Source organism: Saimiri boliviensis, chromosome 5 (genome assembly GCF_048565385.1).
Source record: "Saimiri boliviensis isolate mSaiBol1 chromosome 5, mSaiBol1.pri, whole genome shotgun sequence".
Classification (NCBI taxonomy): domain Eukaryota; kingdom Metazoa; phylum Chordata; class Mammalia; order Primates; family Cebidae; genus Saimiri; species Saimiri boliviensis.
In genome coordinates, this window is record NC_133453.1 from 12,066,493 (window position 1) to 12,092,871 (window position 26,379).

The window sequence follows — 26,379 nt, forward strand, 5'->3', positions numbered from 1 at the left end:
AATGACACAGACTTTTTCTCTAACTAGATTGTCAGTTCTTGGAACACATGAACTACGTTTTATGTGTCTGCACATGTAATGCTAATCTCTTCACACAGCAATTGTTCGAGGAATATTGTGCACCCTCTAGGATCAGCCGGTGAATGCACTGAGCATCAAGTATCTGTGAAGGACTAAAAGCAGCATTTGAGGAAGGCTGCTTTGAAAATAGCTGGAGGAATAAGCAGAAAGGGGAAGGGGAATTAGGATGGTTTGAATTGTGGCCTCCCATCCCCCAAATTTGTATGTTGAAGTCGTAACCTCTAGTACTAAGAGTGTCACCATATTTAGGTAGGCTCTTTAAAGAGGTAAAGTGAAATGAGGTCACTTTAAAGAGAGAAAGTGAAATACAGGTGGGCCCTTATCTGTTATGACTGTCTTTTTAAAGAAGAGGACATTAGGATGTAGACAAACATAGAGGAAAGACCATATGAAGACATGGGGAGGAGATGGCCATGGGCAAACCAAGGACAGAGGACTCAGGAGAAACCAGCTGTGCCGACATCGTCATCTTAGGCTGTGTATTCTTCAGAGTGATGAGAAAGAAAGTTGTGTTTTTGTTTTTGTTTTTTGGTTTGAGACAGAGTCTTGCTGTGTTGCCCAGGCTGGAGTGCAGTGACACGATCTCAGCTCACTGCAACCCAACCCCCTACTCCTGGGTTCAAGCAATTCTCTTGTTTCAGCCTCTTGAGTAGCTGAGGTTACAGGTGCCCGTCACCATGCCTAGCTAATTTTTGCATTTATAATAGAGACAGGGTTTCACTATGTTGGCCAGGCTGGTCTTGAACTGCTGACCTTGTGATCCGCCTGCCTCAGCCTCCCAAGGTGCTGGGATTACAGACATGAGCCACCACCTGGCCTAAAGTTGTGTTGTTTAAGCCACCTACTCTGTGATACTTTGTGATGGCAGCCCTAGCAAATGAATACAGAAAGAGTAGGAAAGAATCCCACAATGTGTTGTGAGCATTCTGGAGTGACATGAAATTTCTGGGGCCAGGACAGCCACAGAGAGGATTCGTGCCCTACCTGGGGCTGGAACCCAGGGCCACCAGACCTAAGAGTGGACGAGGCCTTTGGAGGTCACCCCCTTCCCATCCCCACCCAGTGCAGCATGCTCCCCTCATCACCTTTCTCAGGATGCGGTCTGAGTCCTGTCCCTCCTATCTTATGGCTCTGAATGTCTTAAATTGTAAGATGGTCTTTATGTTGAGACCGAATCTGAGCTTCTCTGTGTCTGATAAGTTGTGTCACCTTCAGCAAGCTACTTAAATTCTCTGATTTGTTTCTTCATTGGTGAAATGGAAAAATCATACCTATCTTGGGAGACTGCTGGGAGGATTAAATGAAAGAAGCCTCCTGTGATACCTGGCACGTGGCAGGGCTTTCGTCAGTAGATGATAGCTTTGTCCTCTGTCCTGTTCCCATCGGCTTCCCATCTTTAAGAATAGTTACCACTGCTTCACTGGTTTATCATTTTTGTTCCCATCTAAGGGAGCCTGAGGAAGAAGCTGGGCAGGCTCTCTATTCTTTAGCCCTTCTCGTTAGTAATTGACACATAAAAATGTTTATTTCTTAAAGTATTCTTTTTTACTTCTTTTGATACAACACAGGAAATAACTAGAGGGCCAAATGGAATTTTAAAATAAGTAGAATGGTATGTTGTCTTCTTGTGGGAACAGGCTCTTTTTTCAGAGAAATTCAATAAAAGATGAATTTTCAGTGACATTCTTTTTTTTTTTTTTTTAAAGTCAAACTTTACTTTTGTTAATGGATTAGAACATTGCGGCAAATAAATACACAGATGTGTGTGAATCGAAGATCAAGACTGATTACATGGAAATCGTGTGCCTAATTATAATCACTCCGAGAGTGCTGAGAACACATGAGTTGCCAGGATATGGCTGGAAGCTGCTTTTGAACATCTCCATTCTGCCAACCCATATATCTGGTTTTAGGAAGAAAGGCTTCTACAGCATTTCCTAAAAGACATTTGCTTTCCTCTCCCCTGAGTAGTAAAGTAAACTTCAATGTCCTTGGAAGGAAAGAGCAGGACTCTCATTATTGTTACTATTATTTAAAATTTAACATTTAAGCTGAAGGAATGAATCCTATGAATTCATGAATGTCAAGTCCTGAATTTAATGCTGAGATGATCTGCAGGTTTCTACGTTTGTCTTTTCTTTTTGTAATAAGCTACTAATGAACCCAAATAAAAGAATGATAGTATATCTAAGAATAATGGGGAAATAAAATTATGAGCTATAAGTGATATGAATGTGTTGTTTACGTTAATGTGTAATGAATAATAGAACAAAAAGACCCAGCCAAAAGACAAGAATTTAAAACATGTAATTCATAGGTTTTTTTGAGCACTGTGGGCCTCCAAAGAGGCAACAGTTTGTCTCTGTGGCTAGGTTCCAGGTGTTCTTGTGTGGTCTGGGTTCAGGAAAAGGCATTTATGGTCATTTTTACATTGTAAATGGAATTCTCAGGTAGTCTCAAATTTTACATCCACATAGTCCTTTTTGCTTCTTGAAATACTAAATCTGGGTTTGGTAGGAGGCTAAATTCTACCTGGCTGAATGCATGCTAGACTAGTTTTCTGACCCTTTACTCATAGCTCCCCTATGCTTAATAAAATGAAAATTTATGCAGTGGTTACTCTTCTGTGTCTAGGTTTTAGTATCTGTCACCTATATAGTTTCAGACCTAAATGACTGTCTTATCTGGTTCCCGTAGCCTCAGAGCTGGGTTAATAGATCCTTAGCTGAGGGTTATCAGGACAAGGTCTCTGTGGCCTCTGCACAGATTCAGGGTCAGTGCATTTGGGGTGATGGTCAGTCCAGGCTAGACCCTGACCAATGCTATGTTGTTACATGAGTCAGCCAGGACACACTGCCTTCCTCCCACTGATGACTGCTTAGGGCAACATAAGCTCTTGGTAAAAGTGGCTGCAGAAAGCTCTTACTCCTGGAATCTTCACAGACAGCCTCCTGAAACTCTTCCATTAACTAAGAGTGAAATGATTCCAGAACTTTCCAATGTTAGGAAACAGAGTCTACTTGATGCTGACAGTATGTAGGGAACTGGTTTAGAGAGGTCTTCTGACTTTTCGCTTGTAGGGTCTGTAAGCAGGAATTCCTTTCCTTCCGCCAAGGCTGAGGCTGGGCATGCCCTGGTCATGACCCCAGTACACTGGGGAAGCCGAGAAGCAACCAGACCTTCCCTTGGCATAGGAATGGCTGAGCCTTTTCTTCAAGCTGACCGGGTTGTTTGGAGGGAATTATGCTCTATTACGTGATTTATGTTGTCCACAAGGAGAAAACATGTCAGTCCCTTAGGGCAAGCAGAGCTTTCCTGGCACTTGGATATGAAATAAATCTCTGGAGTGGGACTTCATATGCAGGGACCCAGTCACATGCTCACAATGTTCTTTGCAGCAGTCCTGCAGCAGATGCAATGACAGATTCCACAGGGAGGAGCCAGCTGTGGGATGCTCAAATGGAATTCCAGTGTTTCCAAGTTTTATCTTTCTTCTTGGTGCTTAGCCAGATTCTTAAAATAAAAATAACATTTTTTTTTAATTATGGACAATTTCAAACATTTATAAAAATAGCGTAACTGGCAGACCACCGTGCCTGCGTCACCTACTTTCAACCATTATCAACTCATTAGCCAGAATTTTGACCTAGAAGATATTTGGACATTTAACTAGGAATAACCCAGATGTTCTTTGGAATTAGTCTGGCTCACGATGGAAATCTAAATTGGCCTGGAGGGTCCTTTAGCAAGGAGTGGCTTGAATCATCTCCGTTTCATGATCAGAGATTTAGGGGCCTGTTAGTCACCTCTTGGCTTGGGACTGTCCTCCTAATCCTGGTTTCAGTTATCCTAGTTAGTATAAACATGTGCTCAAAGAATGACTCTGACGCTCTTAAAGCAAAATCCAGGATATCAGAGATAGACAAGGAAGAAGGTGGAGAAGACCCTGTGCCTGTGCAGAACTCTCCTGCAAGACTACCCCTAAAGCAGGCTATTATGACATCAGATTATTTCAATGAGCACCTAAGCATCTGTTATGTCTGAGTAGCTAGAGTCCCAGACATCAAGGACTTCCAATTCTGGTGAAGAATTGCCTGAAGTTTCTAAGTCTGTTCATGAATGATTAGGTGCTTTATGTATAAGAGGTACTTTCAACCACCAGATAGGATAGTTTTTACTCTATCCTGACACCTTATTTCAATACATTAAGTAGTATTCTCAGACTATAAGAACTTAGAGTCAGTGAACCAGAGGGACAGTCAGTAATGCAGAGGTAACGAAGGCAGCCTGACAGCAAGGGAGGAGGTAGAAAAACCACAGAAATGGGAAGTGAGAACTAAAATGCCACCATTTCTGGGGTTATTTTAGTTATTGACTCATTAGCTAGAGTTTTGACCTAGCAGATGCCCTTAAAGGTAAAGAGCATCCCCACACACATCTTCTGAACCTGAGGCCAGCATAGTAATGAGAGGATAGTATGCAGCTGTGAATGACAAAGGATTTGGAATTAGACAATGTGAGTTCAAGCCTTGACCTTCTGCTTGCCAGCTGGGACGCCTGACATAATTTACCTGACCTCTTTTTTGATTCTGTTCTCAATTCATAAGATGGATCTGGTATAATACCCACCTGACAGACCTGGTGAAGGTTAATGCAATAATTTCATTTAAGCAAGCTTTACAAACAATGGAATTCAATGTCTAGTCAGCTGAGTGTTTCATGTTCATACTGATGTCACTGGGATATCAAAAAAAGACAAGTATATTTTCTGTATGTGTTCTTTAAGGGAGAAAGTAAAATAGAATTATAAGTTCTGATCCATAAAGCAAGAAATATAGCTGCTGAGTGGACTTATCTCACTGCAGTGATTTGTTCACCAACAAGTAGGCTTTACTGAGAGAGGTAAAAATGACAGAGAAAAAGACAGAAAAGGTGGGTTGGGGCCAGATTGTCAAGGGCCCTGAGTGCTGTGTTAGAGGGTTTGGACTTATTCATGAGGTTTGGCTCTATATTACATGAAGTATTGAAATAGGAAAATGCCCCAAAAGTCAGAATCAGGGAATACATAAATTAGAAGGCAATATCCAAATTAGAAAGGAGAAATAGTCATATAGTCATGGAGCCCAATGTTAAAGCTAAACTTCAACTAGACCCTGAGCTTATGCCCAAATCAAAAAGTTGGTGGGGGGGGGGGAAGAATAATTACATGATTTGCATTGTTCTTAAGAATGAAACATCAGTTCTAAAGACTAGCAAAACTGTGGCACTTAAATGACTGAATTTTCTTGGGTTAAGATTTCATCAATGGTGCACGAAGGGACATATGATATATAATGTTCTCAATATCCTCATAACAAATGTGATATTAGGTTTAACAGGGATGTTTCTTATAGGGCTCTTCAATATTTAATTGAGAGTGTAAGGTGAAATAACAACTCGATGAAAACAGCTCTGCCAAAGGCACAAGAGAATACGGTCCAAGCTTCAGTTTTCTGATGGTTTAGCTTGACTTAAGTGTAGAAGCCTTGACTATGTGGAGGAAGGGGTGAATTCGACGTATGTACGATTCTTCAAAGACACCAGTCTTTCCAACTAGACTTTGATGGATGTAAAGCCTATTTACACCCCACTGTCACTTTCTGTCTCCTCATATCAAGTTACACTTCTTTATAGCACTTACGCAATGTGACAGGAAACTATATATTTGTTGTTCCTCTAGGGTGTTATCTGACGTAGAGCATGTCCTTTGCTTCCACTAGAGTGAGGACTGTGTCCGTTTGACCTTCACCACATCTCTAGTATGCACAGTATTGCTGGACACATGGCAGGGTTCAAAAAAATGTTTGTCGAATGAATGGAATTAATGAATAAATATTGAACGACACCCAGTTCAGGTTAAATTATCAGGTAAGAGCCAGTTATAATGCTGAGTAATGATACCTCTCATACTTGGAAGATCACCTAAGATGGTAGGGCTGACATCATCATGTGAAAATGGAAGACCCAAACATAATTTCCCTGAATAAACAACCATCCAACTTCTGCTTTGAGATGACTGTGGGATTACTTATGTTTGGGGTCTGGGTGTTATCTGGATAAAATAAACTATCGTAATGAAACAGGTAATTTAATGTAAAGCAACATTACTATGTACAGTGCAATTTTGGTTCTTTTCTGGCACAAGAACTATCCTTTCCAAAATTTTATACCAAGCCAGAGTTTGTACATTAGCCTCCATCAGGGTTTCTCAAGCTCAGCACCTCTGATGTTTGGGACTGGATAGTTCCTTGCTGTGGGGCCTGCCCTGTTCGTCGTAAGGTGTTTAGCAGCACCCCTGAGCTCTATCCACCAGATGCCAGCAGCAAGCCCCCAGCTGTGACAACCAAAAAGTATATGCAGACATTGCCAAATGCGTTCTGGGAAATCATACAGCCCCTAGTTGAAAACCTCCATCCTATGTGATCTGGCTGCATACCCAGTGACCCATGTCACTCTGCTCTCTGTTATTTGCTGTACTCTAGCCACATTGGTTTCTGGATCTTTCGTGAACATGTGAGGCGTGGTCCACCTTGAAGTCTTTGCATTCGCTGTTCCCCTTACTTGGAATACTTTCCTCAGATGCCTCCATGGCCACTCCATGTCTCCAGCAAGTCTTGGCCCTGTTGTCATTTTCTCTCTACATTCTGTTTTCAATCATGTCCTTTGTAACAGCCCTTCTACTTCTATTCCCTTTCTCCGTTTTTTTCCCATGGCACTTATAACCGAATTTACTATACCATTTCCTCATTCATTTTCTTCATTGTCAGTCAACCCTACTAGAATATAATCCTCAGGACAGGGTCTGGTTCACTTCTGTGACCCTCAGCTCCTACAACAGTGCCTGGCATATAGTATGTGCTTAATACACATTTGTTGAATGGACAAATAAGTGAATCCATGTGCAATTGATTATTTTCTTCTAGAAGTTTCTTTTATTAATTTTTTTTCTTTTTTTAGAGACAGTGTTCCACTCTGTTACTCAGGCTGGAGTGCAGTGGCATGATCATAGCTCACTGCAACCTCAAATTCCTGTGCTCAAGCAATTGTCTTCCCTCAGCTTCCCAAATAGCTAGCACTACGTCTTCCCGTAACTGACTGATTGAGAAAGTTTCATTAATGTCCAAATGGCATATTTGACTTCAAGCTGTTGAGGAAAATTGAGATTCTATATTGGGTTTTTAAATTAATTTCTGAGGGTCATTGTTCATTTTACTTGAAAAGTACATTTCCATGTACTTAAACAATACTTTTATAAGGAAGTATCTTTATGTAATTTAGCTAAAGTGCTCATTTTAAGTAAGTTTACTTTGTCCTTTATGCTGGTAGAGTTAATTGGACCTAGATAAGTGATTAGTGATATCACAGGCAGCGAGTTGAACTTCTCAAGGTTGGTAGTAACAGTTTACAACTTTCAGCGGTCAAATACGGTTTTTCACAAATGATGTGCTAACATAGTTTCCTATAATAAACAGTCATGATCTCTTACAAGTCAACAATCTTAAAACGATCAAAACAGAATTTTTAATATTATAGGAAAGCTCTTTGTTCCTCAAAAATAAACAGGGAGAAATCTATCTTTATGGATGCTATGATAGAGGATATACAAATATATAACTAAAATAGTATGGTCATGAATATGTTAAACATTTGTTAACCTCTTTCCTCATCTATCAGCCAAAAGTTAAGAATCACTTTTGTGTTTTACTTTATCAAAAGCAATTGTTTCAACAGTTTCTTCAGGTTTCTTTCCAGGTTCCTGCTTGTAATAAAGCAAAACCAAATGAATGGTTTCTGTTTTACCTCTAAATTCAATCAAAGCTGACTTGAAGAGACTGAGTGCAAGTGGCTCATGCCTGTAATCCCAACACTTGGGGAGGCTGAAGTGGTCAGGAGTTCAAGACCAACCTGGCCAGGGTGGTGAAACCGCATCTCTACTAAAAATATAAAAATTAGCCAGGTATGGTGGCAGGCACCTAGAATCCCAGCTACTGAGGAGGCTGAGGCATGAGAATCACTGGCACCTGGGAGGTAGAGGTGACAGTGAGCTGAGATGATGTCACTGTACTCCAGTCTGGGTGACAGAGTGAGACTCTGTCTCAAAACAAAACAAAACAAAACAAAACTAACTTGAAGATATTTGATTTGAGGCTTTTAATAATTTGTTTCCATAAGCAGCATATTTTCCATGGAACGTACTAGATGAATTACATGCTAAATGTATCCCTCAAATAACCAAGCAAATTTATCTGCAATATGGAATGTCTGGATACAAACCAAGCAAATTTCAGAGGACAGCTGCCAAGACCAATGACATATAGTAATTTATCATAATCTGGAGGCCTGCTTTGGAATTGTATGCACTGGGCGTGCACAGCATTTACATTTCAAAGACGGTCACAAATCTTCTGACACACAGAGGGCTCCAAACAGGACTCAGGCAAATATCAAATGTGTACTCAGTTATGCATTTGAGCAAGGACAAGATTGTCCTTAGAAGACAGTGCTAAAAAAAGGAGTTTCCTGTTTTAAAAAAATACCTTTCTGACAGCTTCTTTTAGCTGCTAGCTATAATACAAAAGGGAAAAACTCAAAACATGATGAAAAAACAGATAGATCCTCATTTTACTGCTAGAATGAAGAGGGAATTTCCATTTACCACAAAGAGGTGAGAGATGATAGAAACAGAAGGCAGAAAATGTAGCTCCAGCTTAAGAAGAAAGGCTATTTTTAAAAAATTCTAATTGTTCAAGCTTCTAAGATATAATTGAAGAATGTATTATTAAACCAAGGAGACTTGATTATGCAGATTACAAGGACCTGTCATAATCCCTTAACAACAACAACAACAACAACAACAAAACATATTCTGTTAATAAAAGAAAGACGCCTATATAAAATTTGGCAGTTTGGTTGAGTGAAATGTCATATTCTATTGTCTGGCCTCTTGGTTGGTTTCTGAGGACAGGAGTCTGCACACTTGTTCAGTCACTTGGTGTAAGGGGCATCCTTCTAGTGTGTAAAACATGATCTCATGTGCAAAGGACAGCTTTTTCTTAGAAAAATAAGTCTGTGGGGAAAGAGGGTGGAGGGAGAGTAAAATGGAAGGCCCTAGAAATATAATTACTAATAGAAGCCAGCTAATCATATTAAAACTGTTTTGCATAATGACTTAAGTGGATATTCCTTCCAGAAGCATAAGGTTGAATCAGTACTAGGAAATCTCGATATTAAATTCATGTAATAATAGGTCACAGATGAAAACAATAGATAATTTCTATAGGAGCTAAAATGGCATTTGATAAAATTTCACAGTCATTCCAATATTCTACTTAGTGGTAAATTCTACAAACACCCCTTTGAGGCCAAAATTATTCTGGAAGAGCTGCCAATATAACCTTGAGAACTGGAGAAGAAAAGATGACATTATTACTATTTGCAATTGCTATGGATTTATTATTATTATTTGGCTTTGTGTTATGTAGAAAACCTGAGAATCAACTAAAGACTCTGGTACTGAAAGCTCAGTTTGATAACTGGAAACGAAACCCTACCATTTTATTCCTGAGTAATAATAACTAGCAAGTATTATGGGTATTACCAAGAATAGGACGAAGACAATATCTCGTTATCAATAGCCACAAAAACATATTCAGGAGCAAATTTATCAAGAAATGTGCAAGAACTATGCAACTTGATTGAGGGACAAAAACACATTAAAGAGAAGAATGGATAACCCTTTTCTCTTTGAGGGGAAGGCAGGCAGTGGATTGTGCTTATGGGGATACTGAGTGGAGATCCTGAGTTGATAGTACATGGAGAAGAGGTGAGAGTCTCTTTCTTAGATTAGCAGCAGGAGGCTGAGGCCAGGGAGAGGCAGGGAGGGTGAGGGGACAATGGCTGGGGAATGGTGGAGATTGAACACCTGCCCCATGTGCCAGGCTTGGGGATGAGCTGGGCAGGGGGCTTTTGTCTATTTTGTTTAGATTTTCCTAAGTAGTAAAATCTGCTAATGTAATTCTCCTTTGCCTCCCTTCCTCTCTTCCTCGTAACAATCTTCTGTAATGCTCTAGATTGCCTTGCCTAGGCTTTGGGGTCAGATTTGCGGTTTATTTCAGACACGCCACTATCCCCAGGCTGGCATTAAGAAGGGAACAGAAACCCAGTTTTGTTTGTATTTTATAGCTATCTCAGAAATGAAGCTTCGAGTCAAATTCCATTCTCTGTGTCTGAGTTACGGTCTTTTACTAAGATAAGGTTAATAGCATAAGCCAAACAAAACGGTTACTTTAATTATCCTCCTTTTATTTTCCCTTGCACTCAGGTAATCTGCGTGGCTGTACATTGAGGCCAGTTGACGGAGTGATTCAGTGCATTTTCTCAGTGCTCTGGAAGGATAGTCTGGGTCGGACATTTGATGATGTTTTTGTTGAAAATGCTATCTGTGTTGAAGGATTTTAGCTGGTTGGAGTGACATCTAGTTTAATGGCTGTAGCACAATCTATCTGTTCTAGCAAAATTGTCATTTCCATGTCTGGTCAGTAAAACTTCAATTTTAGCTTAAAACAAGTTCATTTCATTTCTATTTTAGGAATATTGAAAATGATGGGGATAAATATGAACAAAGAAATAGAAAAATGTGTTTGAGATTAGACTGTAAAGAGACATACTATTTTTCTAAGTGACGATTTCAACCAGATTATGACATAAGTGATTTGATTAAATGGCTTATTATAAAAAGGGAGTGGTTCTTTTGAACTTTGAATCTCACAGACAAAGCACACCATTGAGAGGTGCCAGGTAACAGACACTGTGTTTTTTTGTGTGTTTTAGGCAACTTTTTCCTGTACCTGTGAGGAGCAGTATGTGGGCACTTTCTGTGAAGAATACGATGCTTGCCAGAGGAAACCTTGCCGGAACAACGCGAGCTGTATTGATGCAAACGAAAAGCAAGATGGGAGCAATTTCACTTGTGTTTGCCTTCCTGGTATGATATATGCACGTGGTTCACAGTTATTAGGTGTATGTCAGCATGCACTTTTTTTTTTTAAATTTCCATAGGCTTTGGGGGAACAGGTGATATTTGGTTACATGAGTAAGTTCTTTCGCAGTGATTTGCAAGGTTTTGGTGCTCTCATCGCTCAAGCAGTATACACTGAACCCAATTTGTGGTCTTTTCGTTCCTCACCCCCTTCCCACTGGGTCCCCAAAGTTCACTGAATATGCTTTTCCATCCTCATCGTTTAGCTCCCGTTTGTGAGTGAGAACATACGATGTTTGGTTTTCCATTCCTGAGTTACTTCACTTAGAGTAATAGTCTCTAATCCCATCCAGGTCACTGCGAATGCCATAAATTATTATTATTATTTTTTGAGACAAAGTCTCACTGTGTTTCTCAGACTGGAATGCCATGGTGTGATCTTGGCTCAGTGCAACCGCTGCCTCCTGGGTTCAAGCGATTCTCCTGCCTCAGCCTCCCAAGTAACTGGAAATTACAGGAGTGCGCCACCACACCAAGCTAATTTTTGTGTTTTTAGTAGAGATGGCATTTCATTGTGTTGGCTAGGCTGGCCTTGAACTTCTGACTTCAGGTGTTCCACCTCCCTTGGCCTCCCAGTGTGGTGGGTTTACCGGCATGAGACACTGTGTCCAGCCTAATTTCTTCCTTTTTATGGCTGAGTAATATTCCATTGTATGTATGTATATGCCACAGTTTCTTTGTCTACTCATTGATTGATGGACATTTGAACTGGTTCCACATTTTCAGCATATACTTCTTAATTAAGGATGGTTAAACAATGCTATACCCAGCTGTTGAATAAGGCAGCTTCAAGATCTCATTTGATTCTCTCAGTCCATGCTTGATTCAATTAGGGAATGGAAGAAGAATGTTCACATGGGGCTACACAGTATGTCCCTTGGCTTTCTGACATTAGAATGCTTCTGTTTCAGCATTAGACCATTTTTGTTCTGGGAAGATGGTATTCTCGGTCCAGTAGAGGCTTGGATATTTTGAAAACAGTTCCACAAATATGTACTGAGTGTAGGCTGGCACTGTGCAGGGTGATTATGTTAAGTAACTTAAGAAAAACCCAGGATAAACCACAAAAGCCACTTAATCTTCCTGTTTCTATTAATTTCCTTTCGTTCATGTACCTTTGTTAGCTCAGGCTCCTGCTACCTTGTTCTCCCCAATGGGAAGTCGTTAACATTTCTTGATTGGTATGGTGTGTTCTTGGATGTTACATGAGCCTTTGAAATCCTCAGAGCGCACTGAGGGCCTCTAGGGAGAGTGCAGTGGACAGTGTGCCTGCTGACTTCATGCTCTGACAGTCATCTTAATTGACTTACTGCTCAGCCAACTTGATTACAAACCCTTCAGGGGCAGGAATGGCATTTTACCAGGGCATGCTTTGACACAGCTACGATGATGCATCTTAAGAGCAAACACCAAGTTGTTGCTGTTTTATTATAAAATAATGTGCAAAGCTGACGTCATCTTTCCTCTTTCCATCCCATTCTCTTGCCAGCTTCTGCCACTGGGTGGGGATTCAGGATAAGGTGGGAGTTGGGGGTGAAAAAAGGGACGGAGTGAAGTGGGCATTGGGGTTTGTAACTACTCATTGTAAGAAACAAGAGAGCCAACAACATAGAAATTTATGAAAGTGGAAGTCTTTCACATATCTATTCCTACCCAAACTTCAGATCATAGGAATAGGTTAATCTTTTGGTATATTCTTTCTGTGTGTGTGTGTGTGTGTGTGTGTGTGTGTGTGTGTGTGTGTGTGTGTGTGTATGTGTGTGTAGGTCAGCTTGTGTATATTTCTCTTGCAGGCCAGATGATTATTTTTCGACATGTTTTTAAAAAGTGATTGTATTGTACATATTGTTCCGTAACATTCTTTTTTTCAGCGTGTATTTGGCAGTAGATGACAGACATCCTACCATATCAGTTTGTATGGAGTGACCTCATTCATTTTAAGTTACATGGTGTCTTTCAAATTTTTATCTCCAGGTCAGAGTCCCCTCCAGAGTCCCCTCCAGACCTACTTACTTGACAGCCTACATGGCATCTTCATTTAGGTGTCCCAGGACACCTTAAGCTCAGTCGTCTCCAAACTGAATTCATCATGCTCCCAGCCCTACACAGCCCGCCTTCCAGCATGCCATCCATTTCTTCAAGCCGGACATCTACGAGTGACCCTAGGTGCCTCCCTCTTCCTGTATCTTCAGATTTTTTTCACCTCCGATGCTCTCTGTTTTACTCCCTAGAGCAGGCATTCCCAAACTATGGCCCGCGGGCTGCATTGGACCCCCTGAGGCCATTTATCCAGCCCCCTGCCGCACTTCAGGAAGGGGCACCTCTTTCATTGGTGGTCAGTGAGAGGAGCACAGTATGTGGCGGCCCTCCAACGGTCTGAGGGACAGTGAACTGGCCCCCTGTGTAAAAAGTTTGGGGACGCCTACCCTAGAGGTTTCTCAAGTCTACCACCTTCTGCAGCCCCACTGCCAACATCTGCAGACCAGTGGCATTTGCCCCTTGCCTTCGCTGCTGAGATGACCTCCTGCCGTTTCTCCAGCAATTCTTGACCATGCTGCACCCTAGAGCCAGAGTTCTCATGTCTGTGTGAGCATCGGCCTTTGTCTCATCCATGCCCCAGATCCTCCATTCTCCACATGGCTGCAGGGGATCCCTTCCCAGTGAGATTCTAATGTAGTTGTTTTTCTGCTTAAACTTCTTCTTCACGTTGCTCTTTGGATAGAGATCGAAACCCCTGGCCTCATTCTGCACATGGTATGTCTTTCGCCTGCCTTTCCAGCCCTATCTCACTCCCGTGTCTCCGTTGCCCTGGTTCCAGCCACCTTGACCTTTTACCTCTGTAATACCCCGACCTCTCCTCTGCCACAGGATCCATCCTCTCATCCTTCTGCTCAAACAGCACTTCCTCCCTGTCTCCTTTTGGGTTGGTTAATTACTCTCAGATCTCTCTTGTTTCAGACGTCTGTTAAATGCCCCTTTTTCTCAGGAAGTCTTAGCTAAAGGCTTCAAGCTAAATCTGTCTCCATTTTTCTCTTCCATAGCCCTTTGTACTTTCCTTCAAAGTACTGTCTGTTTTCAGCATACATTTGTGTGTGTGACTCTTTGATTACTGCCTGTCTTCCCTTTTTAAATTTTATATTTTATTTTATTTTGAGATGGAGTCTGACTCCTGTCGCCCAGGCTGAAGTGCAGTGGTGTGATCTCAGCTTACTGCAACCTCTGCCTTCTGGGTTCAAGCAATTCTCTTGCCTCAGCCTCTCAAGGAGCTGGGATTACAGGTACCTGCCATCATGCCTGACTAATTTTTGTAATTTTAGTAAAGACGGGGTTTCACCATGTTGGCCAAGCTGATCTCAAACTCCTGCCTCAGATGATCCACCTGCTTCGGCCTCCCAAAGTGCTGGGATTACAGGCATGAGCCACTGCGCCCACCTGTCTTCTCTTTTTTAAAGGATGGTTAAGCCCCATGAGAGCAGGGGCTGGATCAATTTTGTTCATGATTGTATTCCAGTGTCTGACAAATTGTGGACACTCAGTCAATGTGTTGATGAGATGAATTAATGAAAGAGTATAAATGTAGACAGATGTTTTAAGCTATTCCTCTATTGACAAGTCTTTTAGATGTTTGCAATTTCTCTTTTGGAAGTAATGTTGAACAAATAAAGATCCTTCTGCAAGCAGTCTGGCAGGTGGAGGACTGACATGATTTCAATTTGATGTTTTATCTGGGTTTGTTCTCAAAGGGGATTCATTTTTTTTAAAAAAGATTTTATGGGCACAGAATTGAATTGATGATAATACTTGGTTTGTGACACTCTCTGATCTTGTTAATGCCTAGCCTGTTTTTACACATTTACTAAGCACCAGTGAAACCATTACCAAAAACAGAAGTTATTTCTGACCGCTAACCTTGTAGGCTCCTCCTTTATCCATCCCTTCACCTCTCCTTTCCCTCCAGAGATAACAACCACCCGGAATCTTGAGTTGATCAGTTCTTTGTTTTCATTTTTAATCAGTTTAATATTTACATGTTTTTATAGAAACGTTTATTTTTAATTATTTTAAAATTTATAAAAATGGCATCATGCATGATTCGTGTTAAGAGTATCATGCATGCAATTCTCTGGTACTTACTTTGTGACTTAATACTGTTATTACTAAGACATCCATCAGAGTGTTGGAGTTCTTGACAGCTATATAAAATTCCGTTAATCTATTCTTCTATGAACAGGGACAGCTATGCATTCTTGTTCTTTTATGTCTTCTGTTATATAGGTGCTAGAGGTTTTTAAGGTATATACCTAGAAGTAAAATTGTAGAACATAAAATATATAATTGACCAGTTATAGGAGGTCATATCAAACTGCTTTTTCCAAGTGTTGCACTAATATCTACTCATATGTGCAGCATACAAGTGAGTTTGTAGAATCACATCTTCTTCAGCAGGTGATAGTGTCAGAATTTTTAATGCTTGCCAACTAGAGAGGTATAAAAAGGTATCTCATTATGGTCTCTGCAGTCTGCTGATCACTAACAAAGCTGAACTCTTCTTATGTTTATTAGCCATTATCTGTGTATGTGCATGCACTCTTCTTGTTGATTTGTTAGAATTCTTTATTTTTGTTACTAATAATTTGTTAGTTATGCAAATCATAAATACGTAATTTGTCTTTTCACTTCAAGGGGTCTTTTGAGGAATAGACATTATATTTCTCAAAGTTTATTTTTCTGGTTAACACGTTTATGTCTGATTTAAGAAAATGTTTCCCTGCATGAAGATCTAAAGGATGTTAATCTGTATTTTCCAGTAAACATTTAAAAATTTTGTTTTATACCAAAGTCTTTAATCAACGTGAATTTGATTTACATATATGTAGTATGAAATAGGGATTCAGTTTCCTATTTTATAATTTTATTTTTAATCTTTAGAAATACATCATTTCTATGAATACATAGTCTATGACACTTTATAATGTGCCCCTATTTCTTCAGAGCTACAAACAGAATTCAGAATAACCAAATACCTGTGTATTTTAAATTGTGTCTATTCTCTTCTCAGCATTTCTGCACTGTCATGGTTTAACCATTGATTTGAAATTTCTAGAAACATAATTAACTATTATGTTTCTAGAAACATAAATTTCTAGAAACTAAATTTCTAGAAACGTAAATAACATGCTGGACAGACTTGTAGCCTAGGAGCAATAGGCTATTCTGTATACCCTAGGTGTGTAGTAGGCTATATCATCTAGGTTTGTGTAAGTACATTCCATGACATTAGCATAATGGCAAAATCACCTAATGACACATTTCTTAGGACATATCCCCATCATTAAGCAATGCATGATTGTAATACTTTGATTTTCAATTGACATCAAGACCATAGCATTGTTGCACTACAAGTATATGAACTTTGATAATTGTACTTAGACTCCTGTTATGGTTTGGCTCTGTGTCCCCACCCAAATCTCACCTTGAATTCTAATAATCCCCATGAGTTAAGTGTGGGACCAGGTGGAGATAAAAAACTCGTGGGAGCAGTTTCCTCCGTGTCATTCTTGTGATAGTTCTTAAAAGATCTGATGGTTTTATAATGGCTTTGCTTGGTTCTCATTCTTCTCTTTCCTGCCACCAAGTAAAGAAGGACATGTCTTCTTACTCTTCCACCATGAATGTAAGTTTCTTGAGTCCTCCCAGTCCTATGGAACTGTGAGTCAATTAAATCTCTTTCCTTTATAAATTACCTAGTTTAGGGTATTTCTTCATAGCAGCATGAGAATGAACTAATACAACTCTGAAACAGTTTGTTGATTGCTGGTAAATTTATCAGAATTGTGCTGGAACCCAAGAGATGGCAAATTGATCTTGATTCACCAAACAGTCATCTTTTATGTCTTCTATTAAGACAACAAAACTATTTTATAGCCCCAGACTTGTAAGTAGTAGCAAATTATGGCTTTAGTAAGCTGCTTTCTAACAGTAGTTCTACCATTTTCTGAATATTGCAGATTGAAAATTCCTGTTTTCATGAAATAAAATAAAATTAGATATAGGTGCCTTTGAGCATTGGTCACAGTTTAAACAAGTTTCAAAAATATTTTTTTTACATTGACTTTGACATCATATGGTTTTATTTTCTGAGGTAGGTTCTTGAAACATGCATAATTTGCTTAGAGTTCGTTTTCCATGTGTGAGAAAAACCCCTCCATGTGAAAGGTCTTTCTTGTTTAATAGAATTTTTAAGGCAGCCGTAACAGCAATTTTAAAGAATTCATTTCTGCCCTCCTTGAATTTGTAGCTCTCCTGCGATCTGTCTCATCTTTCACTCTGCCCAATGCACACCCCTGCATCTGTCAGGGTCTCCCTGACTCCCAGCTACTTTTCTTCATTGCCCTTTCACAGAGATGGGTCAAGGGGATTCCCTTGGCTCTGGTGTTTTTTATGCTCTAGCACAAATCCTGATCAGGGATAGAAAAGATTTAGGAAATGTTACGTTGGCATCATTAACTCCCTCTTTGCTCATTTACCTGATGACTTGTTCTTGCAGTTTCCTTAAGCAGGCTTATTCTTTGCCAGTTCCAATTCCCTGCAGGCACGCCCCCTCCCAAAGATTTCTCTCTCCTTTTTAGCTTAGCTTCTAGTGCTGTTTTTTTTTTATTTTATTGTAGCCAACACACACACACACACACACACACACACACACACACACACACACACTGCAACAATACATAATCCCCAAACCTTAGTGGCATCCAAGCCAAGGTCAATTTTTGCTTGTGTCATAGTCTGATGAGGGCACTTAGCCTCCAGAAGGTGACTCAGGGATTTAGGTTTCTTCATATTATGAAGGTATCACCCTTAAGAGGCGGCCTTCACAGTTGCTGCTGAAGGCAAAGGGACAGCTGGAGGGTCCTATGTAATGGTCTTAGGGCAGTGCCTAGTAGCATCTGCTATCCATTCTACAACATGCCATTTGCCAGAATTCAGTTCCTTATTCCCTAAAGTCTCTGACTAGGAAGAGGAAACAACATGGGGAACACGTCTTGTCCAGGCAGTAACTGTTGGGGCTGAGATTTGAACCCAGGTACTTCTGCAGGATTATTGATCATCTTACTATACTGTTTTCCTGTGTTTGCAACTATGTTGTGTGCTGAGTACTTTCCTGTCACAAATGCATGATTTAAGACTATATAATCCCTTCAGCATTTCCATGTCAAAAGGTCTCTTTACAGTAAAATAAATATTAGATAATTTTTTTCTGAAACAGGGGGCTGATGCTCAAAAGAGGAGTTTTCTAATGAATTTTCTAAAAATCTTCTTTGTTGTCACTTTTTTCTGAAGGGTATTATAGGGCCAGGTGTGGTGGCTCATGCCTGTAATCCTAGCACTTTGGAAGGCCGAGGCCAGCAGATCACCTGAGGTCAGGAGTCTGAGACAAGCCTGGCCAACATGGCGAAACCCTCTCTCTACTAAAAAATACAAAAATTAGCCAGGCATGTGACAGATGCTTGTCATTCTAGTTACTTAGGAGGCTAAGGTAGGAGAATCACTTGAACCCAGTAGGTGGAGGTTGCAGCAAGGCGAGATCAGGCCACTGCACTCCAGCCTGGGTGACAGAGTGAGACTCCATCTCAAAAAAAAAAAAAAAAAAGTAAAGGATATTACAAAGGATGTAGATAAAAGAGATACATAGGGCATCAATATAGATATGTGACTTGGTGTGTGTACACACGTGCATGCACATACAAACTCACACACACATCACCAGAGGCCGTCCCCTGGTTTTCAAACACAGATCATTAACGTCAAAAGAATACACAACTGGCTGGGTGTGGTGGCTCATTTCTGTAATCCCAGCACTTTGGGAGGCCGACACAGGCAGATCACCTGAGGTCGGGAGTTTGAGACCAGCCTGACCAACATGGAGAAACCCTGTCTCTACTAAAAATACAAAATTAGCCAGACGTGGTTGCGCATGCCTATAATCCCAGCTACTCGGGAGGCTAAGGCAGGAGAATGGCTTGAACCTGGGAGGCAGAGGTTGCAATGAGCTGAGATTGCACCATTGCACTCCAGAGCCTGAGCAACAAGAGTGAAACTGTCTCAAAAATAAATAAATAAATAAATAAATAAATAAATAAATAAATAAGAATATGCAACTCACCTGGACATGGTGGCAGGCTGAGGTGGGCAGATCACTCAAGCCCAGGAGTTTGAGACCAGCCTGGGCAACATGGCAAAACCCCATCTCTACAAAAAGTTAAAAAATTAGCTGGGCATGGTGGTGTGCATCTGTAGTACCAGCTACTTGGGAGGCTGAGATGGGAGAATTGCTTGAGCCCAGAAGGCAGAGGTTGCAGTGAGTTAAGATAGTGCTACTGCACTTCAACCCGGGTGACAGAGTGAGACACTGTCTCAAAACAAATAAACAGAAAGTATATATACCTCAAAAGATACCTCCACATTACTAGAATTCTATTCAGTCGTTAGTAATCCGTCCAGCCCATCATATTACATGAATGTCTCCCAGACTGTGGACACTGGGTTTCAGGGTTCCTTTTTATCTCATGTGGTTCAAAAGCAGAAGTGGTCTTGGCAAACATGTATTGGACCCTTTCAGGCATCTGTTATAAATGAGCTTCTGAGACAATGTCATCTCTTGCTCTGAGACTCTTTCAAGATGAGAGTGCATTCCATTTATTTATTCCCTTATCCTCAACTACTATTTCTCGTTTTTTTCCCATTGTCATTTATTTTTACTCAACTTTTCTACCTCTGGGAGGGACACTAGGTTTGGCCTCTGTGCTGGTTCAGATTGCTGGTAACAATGCTAGTCTAGCAAGGGCCTCCTGTCTAGTCCCATTCACCCAGGGTAAGGTTACATAGGCTCTGAACTAGTGAGCCATTTTTACCACCCAGGCAATATAGCTATATTCACTCTTAGCTCCAGTTTGGTCATTTGGGGTTAAAGCATAACTTACCCCCATGAAGCCCTTAGGAATTCTGACGTAAGATTTAAACACATAGTTACAGGTTTTTATTTAGAAATCATCTCTGCTTCCAGCACCTGTAGTTGCAGCCCTGGTGCAAGGACCATTGTTACCAGGGAGAGGAAGAAAAATAATTATTTTGGGGGTAACTTGGGAAAGAAAGAAACAAATTATAGTTGTTATGCCAGTGTACTCTCTACCTTGGCAAGAATTGCTTAATCATACCAGCATCCTCCCCACCCCCTCTCCCCAAGATCAACCAGAGAAACAGAAATATCTAATGGGGATGCCCCTTTAATCCCATTCATATTCAGTGTGAGCACACACTTGTGAAGCCAGGTAAGCCAGCCCTGCATGCCATCTCCCTCTTTCAGACAACCATTGTTTCAGTTGCCTGTCCTATATCTCTATCAAACTATTACTCTAAGGAGGATAGCTCTCTACCCGTTGTTGAATGTTATGGGCTGTACAGTGTGTTTGATGGTCAGAAGAAGTGATAAGCATCCAAATCCATGTAATATCTTCTGTTTCTTGTATTTTTGTTTTTGGTATGGCACTCTGAGCATTTTCATCTTCCACGGGGTAAGAAAAGTCCACTCCAGAGTCAGTGTCTATTCCCGTCAAGACCCATTTGTGGCTCTCCAGGCTACCAACATCAGTCCCACTGACCAGCTATATTCAGGGCCTTCCCTTCCCCACAGACGATCTGCCTCATGGCCGTCGGCAGCCTCTGTCTCTCTTATTGACAAACAGTACAGTTCTGGCATTATGTACTCAAGGAGGGTGCAAGAGGAATGTGTCTAGATTCAGCCCATCTCTGCGCTGCTGCAGTGCCCCCACATCCCATATCCATCCATTTCATGGAATCGGGTGGCCACCTCAAGGGAGCACCTGGGGATGTCTGCTTGTTGATTCTAGTCACCTTCTGAACTTGGAAGGGAGTTCTTCTGATGGCACTGACTGGTTCTTCTTTAATGCACCCCTCAACTCTTCATGGGGCTGTGCTCCATATGCGTTTCCTTTTGATAGGCCAGGTTTCCACTGCCTTCTTGCCTGAGTATATGGCCAGGCCATTGGTCACTGCCCAGTGAGTCAGTAAAAACCCAAACACAGGGGCTTCCACCCCTGGTAATTCTTCCATTACTCTTAGAAAAACAGAATGCAATTCAGCCCACCGAGCAGATCCATTTTTACCTTCTTTGATCAAAGTGGTAGCTTTCTAAACAGGATTTGTCCATTCCCTTTGGAACTGCTGTCTGTAAGCCAGGCAGCTCCTTCTTGGTTAACTGAGAGCTGCTGAACATCCTTGAACCAATTATTTTTCCATAGGAAAAGTGCATTTTCTTTGTAAAGGAACTATTTATAATTAATTAGTATCAATTAACCTCCGAAGCAGCAGATAAACACACAAAAACCTTCGAACAGAGGGGAGTGTGTCTTCCTTTTGAAAATGTATCCCACCATGCTCTGATTATTACAAGTTTGATTATGCAAAATTATTTTGTTTTATGAATTAATTAATTCAAACTATGTTGTTGTCACCAGAGAACAAAAACTCTCAACAAAGTCTCTTCACAGGGGCACTGTTATTTTGACACAATGCTTATTTCTCTTGAGAGGAGAGTGTTTCTTGGTAAGGGAAAATATTTTCAGCAAAGAATCTGCAGCTCCAAATTTGTTAATATTTTTGACATTTTTTTCTTTAATTTCTATGTCAAGTGCCAGTACAAAAAGAATTTTTTAGTTATGGGTAATGTAGAAATACATAAATATGGCAGGTTGGGTTTTGCATTGGTTAGTTTTCTTTGTTTTTCTTTATTTTTTAACCTCACATACATATAATTTCTTTGTGGTGAGAACACTTAAAATCCACTTTCTTAGCAATTTTCAAGGATATAATACATGACTACAAACTGTAGTCACGGTGTTGTGCAGTAGATCCCTGGATACATTCCTCATGTCTGAGATTTTGTATCCTTGGACCCAACTAGGTACTCTTTTAAATCTCTGCAATCCTGTCCTCCCCTCCTCTACTTTCCTGGTAGTCACCATTCTCTCTACTTCTATGAATTTGCCTGTTTTAGATTCATCATGTAGGTGGTATCACATAGCATTTGTCCTTCTGTGTCTGGCTTATTTCCCTTAGCACAATGTCCTCCAAGTTCGTTCATGTTGCAGATGACACAATTTTCTTTTTTTGAAAACCAAACATCATATGTTTTAATTCGTAAGTGGGAGCTAAGCTCTGAGGATGTAAATAAAGGCATGAGAATAATACAATGGACTCTGGGGACTTGGGGGAAAGGGTGGGAGGTGGGTGAGGAATAAAAAAACTATGAATTGGGCACAATGGATACTGCTTGGTGATGGGAGCATCAAAATCTTACAAATCACCACTAAAGAACTTATTCATGTAATCATTACACCATCTGTTTCCCCAAAACCTATGGAAATTTTTAGAAAGGCTGGTATTCTATTGTGTATACATACATATTTCTTTATTCACTTACCTGTTGATGAACATGTAGACTGAATCTATATCTTGACTATTGTAAATAATGCTGCAGTGAACATGACAGTGCAATTATCACCTCAAAATACTGATTTCAATTCCTTTGAATATGTACCCAGTACTGAGATTGCTGAATTGTACAGTAGTTCTATTTCAGTTTTTTGAGGAACCTAAATATTGGTTTTCACAATATTTATACTAATTTGCATTCCCAACAGTGTTCAAGAGTCCCTTTTTCTCCACATCCTTACCAACACATATTATCTTTTGTCTTTTTTATAATAGCCATTCTGACAGGTGTGACTTGATATCTCATTGTGGTTTTAATTTGTACTTTCCTGATGATCAGTGATGTCGAGGCTTCTTTCATGTACCTGTTGGCCGTTTGCACATCTTTCTCTAGAAAGTCTATCTAGGCTCATTTGTTTTCTTGCTATTGGGTTGTTTGAATATTTAGAATAGCAATTCCTTATCAGACATATGATTTGCAAATATCTTCTCTTATTCGGTAGGTTGTCTTTTCACTCTGTTGACTGCTTCTTTTGCTCAGCAGAAGCTTTTTAGTTTGACGTAATCCTGTTTGTCTATTTTTGCTTTCGTTACCTGTCCTTTGGGGTTATATCAAAAAAATTATTGCACAGACCAATGTCATGGGACTCTTCTCCCATTTTTTTTTCCTGTTTAACAGTTTCAGATCTGATACTTAAGTTTTTAAATTGATATTTTGCATATTATATGAGATCAGGGTCTAATTTCATTCTTTTGCATGTGGATGTCCAGTTTTTCCATTACCATTTATTTTAGAGATTGTCCTTTCCCCATTTTATGTTCTTGGCATTGTTGTTGAGAATCAAGTGACTGTAACATATATTTGTTTCTAGGCTGTCTGTTGTGTTCCATTAGTGTATGCATCTGTTTTCATGCCAGTACCATGCTGTTTTGATTGCTATAATTTTGTAGTGTATTTTGAAATCAGGTAGTGTGATGCCTCCAGCTTTGCTTGTTTTACTCCAGATTGATTTTAGCTATTTGGAGTCTTTTGTGGTTCCATACAAATTTTAGAATTTTTTTTTCTATTTCTGTGGAAAATGTCATTGGAATTTTTATTTATTTATTGTTATTTTTAATTGTATTTTAGGTTCTGGGGTACATGAGCAGATCATGCAGGATTGTTGCATAGGTGCATACATGGCAAGGTGGTTTGCTGTCTTCATCCCCCCATCACCTATATCTGGTATTTCTCTGCTTGTTATCTCTCCCCACTCTCCCCACCCCTGCTGTCTCTAGCCACCCCAACTAACTGCAGTATGTGATGCTCCCCTTCCTGTGTCCATGTGTTCTAATTGTTCAACACCTGCCTATGAGTGATAATGTGCGGTGTTTGGTTTTCTGTTCTTGTGTCAGTTTGCTGAGAATGATTGTTTCCAGATTCATCCATGTCCCTGTGAAGGACATAAACTTATCGTTTTTTATGGCTGCATAGTATTCCATGGTGTATATGTGCCACCTTTTCTTTATCAAATCTATTGTTGATGGACATTTAGGTTGGTTCCAGGTCTTTGCTATTGTAAACAGTGCTGCAATGAACATACGTGTGCATGTGTATTTACAATAGAAAAATTTACAGTTCTTTGGGTATATACCCAGTAATGTGATTGCTAGGTCAAATAGTATTTCTATGTTTAGGTCCTTGAGGAATCGCCACACTGTCCTCCACAATGGTTGCACTAATTTGCACTTCCATCAACAATGTAGAAGTGTTCCTATTTCTCTACATCCTCTCCAGCATCTGTTGTCTCCAGAATTTTTAATGATTGTCATTCTAACTGGTGTGAGATAGTATCTCAATGTGGTTTTGATTTGCATTCCTCTAATGACAAGGGATGATGAGCATTTTTTCATATGTTTTTTGGCCTCATAGATGTCTTCTTTTGTAAAGTGTCTGTTCATATCCTTTGTCCAATTTTGAATGGATTTTTTTTTTCTTGTAAATCTGTTTTAGTTCTTTATAGATTCTGGATATTAGCCCTTTGTCAGATGCGTAGATTGCAAAAATTTTTTTCCCATTCTGTTGGTTGCTGATTCATGCTAATGATTGTTTCCTTTGCTGTGCAGAAGCTGTGGAGTTTAATTAGATCCCATTTGTCTATTTTGGCTTTTGTTGCCATTGCTTTTGGTGTTTTAGCCATGAAGTCCTTGCCTATGCCTATGTCTGAATGATAATGCCTAGGTTTTCTTCTAGGGTTTTAATGGTGTTAGGTCTTATGTTTAAGTCTTTAATCCATCTGGAATTAATTTTAGTGCAAGATGTCAGGAAGGGATCCAGTTTCTGCTTTCTGCACATTGCTAGCCAGTTTTCCCAACATCATTTTTTAAACAGGGAATCCTTTCCCCATTGCTTGTTTTTGTCAGGTTTGTCAAAGATCAGATGATGGTAGATGTGTGGTGTTGCTTCTGAGACCTCTGTTCTGTTCCATTGAGCTATGTCTCTGTTTTGGTACCAGTACTGTGCTGTTTTGATTACTGTAGCCTTGTAGCATAGTTTGAAATCAGGCAGCATGATGCCTCTAGCTTTGCTCTTTTTGCTTAGGATTGTGTTGGCTATGTAGACTCTTTTTTGGTTCCATATGAAGTTTGAAGTAGTTTTTTCCAGTTCTGTGGAGAAGGTCATTGGTAGCTTGATGGGGATAGTGTTGAATCTATAAATTACTTTGGGCAGTATGGCCATTTTCACGATGTTGATTCTTCCCAACCATGAGCATGGAATGCTTTTCCATCTGTTTGTGTCCTCTCTTATTTCCTTGAGCAGTGGTTTGTAGTTCTCCTTGAAGAAGTCCTTTACATCCTTTGTTATTTTTATTCCTAGGTATTTTATTCTCTTTGTAGCAATTGTGAATGGGTGTTCCCTTTTGATTTGGCTCTGTTTGTCTGTTATTGGTGTATAGGAATGCTTGTGATTTCTGCACATTGATTTTATATCCTGAGACTTTGCTGAAGTTGCTTATCAGTTTCAGGAGATTTTGGGTTGAGACGATGGGGTCTTCTAAATATGCAATCATGTCATCTGCAAATAGAGACAATTTGGCTTCCTCTTTTCCTAACTGAATACCCTTTATTTCTTTTTCTTGACTGATTGATCTGGCTAGAACTTCCAATACTATATTGAATAGGAGTGATGAGAGAGGGCATCCTTGTCTATTGCCAGATTTCAAAGGGAATGCTTCCAGTTTTTGCTCATTCAGTCTGATAAAGGCTGTGGATTTGTCATAAATAGCTTTTATTATTTTGTGATATGTACCATTGATACCTAGTTTATTGAGGGTTTTTAGCATAAAGGGCTGTTGAATTTTGTTGAAGGCCTTCTTTGCATCTGTTGAGATAATCATGTAGTTTTTGTCTTTGGTTCTGTTTATGTGATGGATTACATTTATAGTCTTGAGTATGTTGAACCAGCCTTGCATCCCTGGTGTGAAGCCTTCTTGGTCATGATGAATAAGCTTTTTGATTTGCTGTTGCATTCTGTTTGCCAGTATGTTATAGAAGATTTTTGTATTGATGTTCATCATGGATATTGGCCTGAAGTTTTCTTTTTTTTGTTGCGTCTCTGCCCAATTTTGGTATTAGGATTATATTGGTCTCATAAAATGAGCTGGGGAGGATTCCCTCCTTGTGTATTGTTTGGAACAGTTTCCGAATGAATGGTACCAGCTCTTCTTTGT

At 40.0% G+C, this 26,379-nt stretch overlaps 1 protein-coding gene and 1 long non-coding RNA gene across 4 annotated transcripts in view; one reads left to right on the plus strand and one right to left on the minus strand.

The window, feature by feature from the left end:
* The window catches only part of DNER (delta/notch like EGF repeat containing), a 376,416-nt gene that overhangs the window by 198,115 nt on the left and 151,922 nt on the right, over nucleotides 1–26,379 (plus strand). For both annotated transcript variants that reach the window (XM_039470096.2, XM_039470097.2), the window contains exon 6: nucleotides 10,951–11,104. In XM_039470096.2, the coding sequence (XP_039326030.1) occupies nucleotides 10,951–11,104 (154 nt within the window). The remainder of the gene's footprint in view (nucleotides 1–10,950; nucleotides 11,105–26,379) is intronic.
* LOC141584531 (uncharacterized) overlaps nucleotides 1–26,379 on the minus strand; it is a 274,056-nt gene that overhangs the window by 55,077 nt on the left and 192,600 nt on the right. Inside the window, exon 1 of one of the 2 annotated variants that reach the window (XR_012517598.1) lies at nucleotides 22,543–22,558. The exons of the other annotated variant lie outside the window; for it this stretch is intronic. This is a non-coding gene — a long non-coding RNA (uncharacterized LOC141584531). Of the gene's footprint in view, nucleotides 1–22,542; nucleotides 22,559–26,379 lie in introns of those variants that run through there. 2 annotated transcript variants of the gene reach the window in all.